General features: G+C 25.1%; 1 protein-coding gene across 2 annotated transcripts in view; it reads left to right on the forward strand.

The window, feature by feature from the left end:
* Positions 1-2,179, forward strand: part of LOC107614694 (transcription factor bHLH18-like) — a 3,897-nt gene extending 1,718 nt beyond the window's left edge. For both annotated transcript variants that reach the window (XM_016316836.2, XM_021110851.1), the window contains 2 exons: positions 715-1,107; positions 1,949-2,179. In XM_016316836.2, coding sequence (XP_016172322.1) covers positions 715-1,107; positions 1,949-2,053 — 498 coding nt within the window. In that variant the 3' untranslated portion in view covers positions 2,054-2,179. The remainder of the gene's footprint in view (positions 1-714; positions 1,108-1,948) is intronic.

The following is a 5,315-nucleotide window of genomic DNA, read 5'->3' on the forward strand; positions in this document are numbered from 1 at the left end:
ATAGAGCACATATTCTATTACCAATAGAATAGTTCTATATTTCTTTTATGTTAATAAAAAGTAGAAACTTGTAGAAAATGTATAGAATGCCATGTTAAGAATAATAATTAATGTAAAGAGGTCACTCAGATAAATACGGTTAAAACGTCTTTTTTTAAAGATGTTTTTTAATAATTAAAATTTAACATATGTAATCGATTAAATAATGTTATTTCTGTCAAAATTAGGCTAGACAAATTAATTTAACAAAAAAAATGGTGAATCAAATCTTGAACTAGTTTAAATTAATAGTATTTTTTTTATAAAAAGTTACTACAATACATTTATTATAGAAAATGATTAAAATACCTTTATTACATATATATATATTTTTTAAAAATTCTAAATCCTACCCCTACGATAGAAAAATAAAAGACTAAAATTTAGAATTCTCAAAATTAATATATATAATAGAAATATTTTAGTTATTTTTTATAATAGAGTATTGTAGTCATTTTTTATAAAAAATGATATTAATTTAGATCAATTCAAGATTTGATTCACCATTTTTCGGTCAAATCAATTTGTTTAATCTAATTTTGACAAAAATAACACGATTTAATTTATTATATATATTAAATTTTAATTATTAAAAAATATCTTAAAAAAAGATATTTTCAGCGTGTTTATCTAAGTGGCTCCCTTAACGTAATTATAATGGTTTATGAAATGTAGATTGACAAATCCACTATACTTAGCGAGGCAATAAGTCATGTGAAACAACTGAAACAACGAGTGAAGGAGTTAGAAGAACAAAGGAAGAAGATAAGTGTAGAATCAGTGTCATTCATTATTAGGAAATCCCACCTCATCAATGGTACTACTAATAATAAGGTTGATGATGAAGGTGCAATCAATAATAAAGCAGCAACAAGTGAAATAGCACTACTCCCAACGGTGGAAGCAAGAGTGTTCAAAAATGATGTTCTAATAAGGATCCATTGCATGAAACAAAGTGGTATTATGCTCAAAATATTGGGACATCTTAAGAGTTTTGATCTCTCTGCCATTAGCAATAGTGTATTGCCATTTGGAAATTCCACTCTTGATATCACCATTATTGCTCAGGTATATATATATATATATGCACAATATTAAAAAACTTTAGATATCATCTTTTGTTTTTTAACAAAATTTATTATTTAAAAGTTGGATAAATTATCATTTTGTACCCATAAAATATACAGACGCTGACAAATGTATCCATATAAGAATAAAACGACAATTATAACCACAGAAGATAGCCTTCGTGTGCCAAAAGTATCCGTACGTTGGTTACGCAATTGGTTTGTTAGGGTACTTTTGGCACACATAAACCATTTTCTGTGATTATAATGGTTGTTTTATTCTTATATGGATACATTTGTCAGTGTCTGTATCTTTCATGGATACAAATGGTAATTTATTCTTTAAAAGTTTGTGCGAATTAATTTTGTTTGACAGATTAATAGAATATTCTGTCATTATATTTTTTTGAAATCTAATTCTTGTAATTTCCTTTCATGCAATTTATTTCCTTTCTGTAAAGGAATTGCTTTTTCTCTTGATGTGATTTAATATATCTATCAAAATGACATGCGAGTTATTTTACAAATTTTTAAAATTTTTTTAACCATGACAAAATTACTAAGCATTACATAACCATGGCTTGCATGATTGGAGCATAAGTGGCAAAAAAAATTATATTAATAAGTCGTTTAATTTTCTTAACAAATCCTTTCATAAATCAGTATTCCGTATACAATTAATTACATTTGGATATATTGATTTATGAAAACATTGAAAATTAAAACGACTTATCAATATAAAATAAAAGAAATATAAAATCAAACATGAATGATAGTAAAGAACTAACTTTAATAATTATTATGGATTTTTTATAAACTTTTATTACTGTTAATTACTGCAGATAGGTGACAAATTCAACGTGACAATGAATGATTTAGTGAAAAATCTGAGACTGTCTATCTTGGAGTCCCCTAATGATGATGAAGAACCACACAACAGTTATTGATTCATGTTAGAGCGTCAAACAAGATAATAATTTTGATGAACCAAAATAATTTCTGAAAATCCTTCTTGCTTGAGAGTGTGAGTGTGATCCTGGCCAATTAGGGTGCTGTTATTATTTTGTTATTCATGACTTAATTTAAGGACAATAATTATGTGGCTATTTTTTTTTTTTACATATGGGTGATTTTAACGTAAGAAAAAATAAATGAGTGATTTTTTTTGGGTCATACAATGAGTGAATTTATTTGATTGTGGTATTTATTAATCGATGTTAGTTGATTTTTTTATTGGGGTGTATTATTATTATTATTATTATTATTATTATTATTATTGGAATAAGAGGGTTTTTATTTTTTATTTAATTAACTTGTAGGTGTGAGTGTGTGACTGTGTGAGAATATAGAATTCGTTTGGTTAGTGTTTATGTTTATTAGAGGATGAAAATTCAGGTACAGTCGATTTTACATAAAGTTGATAACTGATAGTTGTTAAATAAAAATTTAGTCAAAGTCAAATCATCTAACGATTCTTAATTATCAACTTCACGTGAAATCGAATGCACAAGAATTTCCACATTATTAGAGCCTTAAAGATATAAATATGGTGGTGCATATTTATGGGTTGTTTGTCGATAGACAAATTTTTGATAGATCCAGTAGCACATTAATGCATATATAATAGATGTATTTAGCGTTTTGCAAAATATTAAAATATAAAAAATACAACAAATTAGACACAATTTTTACACATTTTTTTATCCCTTCTTCTTCTTATTATTATTGTTATTATTATTATTATTATTAGTATTGCTTGTTGCCATTAATAGTTGAATTTGTTGTTAAAATTATTAGAATTTTTTGTTATTTAAATTATTTAATTTTGGTTGTAAATGATGGTGAAAAAGAAAAATAAATGGTAATAGATAAAATATTTGGGTAGTGATGATAAAAATAGATGATAAGAATATTACAGATTTTTTAATATTTTAATGTATTTTGTGTATTTATTTTACCAAATATAAAATATAGAGCAATGCTAGGGGGCGAGCAACATTTGTGATTGGTAGCCATCAACTAGCCATCAATGATGATTTGATGGTGTGAGATTGGTATGAGATTTCATCCAATGGCTCACCTTTCGCTGCTGGTTACATGCTGGCCAAAATGCAATAAAATTGCTGGCCCTCTAGACTTTTCCTAAAATATATATCCATATATTTAATTTGTATCTATGTTTTTTTAATTTGTGTTTTAGTATCTATATCTCATAGTATACACTAACAAGGAGCTTTTTAGCATGGTGAAAGTATCTTTAGGTGCTTAAAGGACCAAGATAAATAATAGAATTGGTGATAATGTTGGGGTTCTTGCGTAAATACAGGTTTTTAATTTTTTTTTATCATATAAACCCAATTTTAATCATAACTCATGAAAACAAAAAATTTGGTGACGTAGACAACATATTATAATTTTACATGCAAAATTTCATACGCTAAACGATTAATAATTTTTACTTATATGAATCATTGACCTTCAGCAATCTTTATTCTTTTTTTAAAAAAATGTTGACATGATTTAATAATCCAATAAAAAAATATAAATCTAAAATTACATNCTAAATATAAACTATGAGGACATTTTTGTCTCTTCAAAATTAATATTAAAAAAATTATTTAGTATCTTGAAGTGAACTCAACAAAAATTTTATTCTGTTAAATATATATCAATAATATTGACTAATCCAACTAATTAAATATATTCGTAGCAAAAATTTTTATGCTATATATCAAAATTTTTATACTATATCAATAAGTTTGTTATTAAAAATTTTTTTATGCTATGCTTCAAAAATTTGTGTACTATATTAATAAGTTTTTGTATTTTTCAATAAAAATTTGTGTGCTACAAAAAGCACAAAAAATATGAAGTGAAGACATATGCGAGCATTTTGTTTTATTTTATTGAGTTTACACTAATTTAGTTTGACTTAATTATAAAATTGCTACATAACTAAGTTATTTTAGTAATTAAGTTTCACCAAAATTGATTCAATTGTTTATTGCCACAATAAAAATCAGTTGGAAAAGAAGAAAGAAAACATAAGAAGAAAAAAAATATTTGGTGAAATTTGAATATAAAATTAATTTATTTATCTAATATTTTTTGTTATTTATTCCTATAAAAATATTATAGTAATTTTAAATTATTACATAAAGAATATTTTGATATTTTTTAAATGTAATGTTAAAAAAATTGTCTAAATCGTTAGTTTTTTACTTAATCCAAAAGATCCTTTTGTAATTAGCATAATTTTAAAGCAACATTTTACAAATTTATACTATTTTATATGGTACCAATAAAAAACATTAAATTGGAATATACAGCCTAGATCCTTTAGGTAGCATTTGGTGGAGAGACAGAGACAGAAAGATTGAGACTGAGAGACAGAGACTAAGAGACAGGGATTGAAATAAATCTCAGTATTCTGTTTGGTGCAAAATGGGAGACAGGAATTGAAACAAGAATGAAACTCTAATTTAATTTGCATAAAGGGTAAAATTGGAATTAACTAATTGAAATGAAAGTATTTTAGGTATAAAATGTTATTAAAGTTTCAGTCTCCATCTCTAAAAGTTTCAGTCCTCTGTGTCCCTATTTTTTGGAGGTACTGAAATATTGAAATTTTAGAGACAGAGACAAAAATTTTAGTACCCATCTCTGAACTAACAAATACAATACTGAATCTCAATCTCTCAGTCTCTGTCTCATTACCTCAAAACAAACCTACCTTAACGACCAGTTTTAATTTTCTCCACCATAGACAATCCCCACTAACAAATAGAAATTATAGTTCATAGTTGCCGGTTTTTTTTTTTTTTCTGCTGAAACTTGGGCTGAGAATTTTATTAGCAATCATGGCCACATCAAGCCTATTCTGTTATGGATAAACTTCATTTAAAAAAAAATAAACATATTCAATTTTGACAAATAAAAACAGAAGTAAAGGCCTATTCAATTTTGACAAATAAACTTTTACGTCATTTATATTAAAAAAAAGTTACTTTTTATACATAAAAAGCTGTTAATGCTAATAATTTTATTTATTGATTGATGAATAAAATTTGTCTTTAAACTTACGAAAAATAATACTTTACTTTTTCTATTTATGAAAATTAAAATACTGAGAGATTTATTCATAAATAAAATTAACAATTGGATAAACTAATTTTTATTCTGTTATTTAGATATTTTTTATCAACAGTG

This window comes from Arachis ipaensis, chromosome B09 (genome assembly GCF_000816755.2).
Source record: "Arachis ipaensis cultivar K30076 chromosome B09, Araip1.1, whole genome shotgun sequence".
In the NCBI taxonomy this organism is placed as follows: domain Eukaryota; kingdom Viridiplantae; phylum Streptophyta; class Magnoliopsida; order Fabales; family Fabaceae; genus Arachis; species Arachis ipaensis.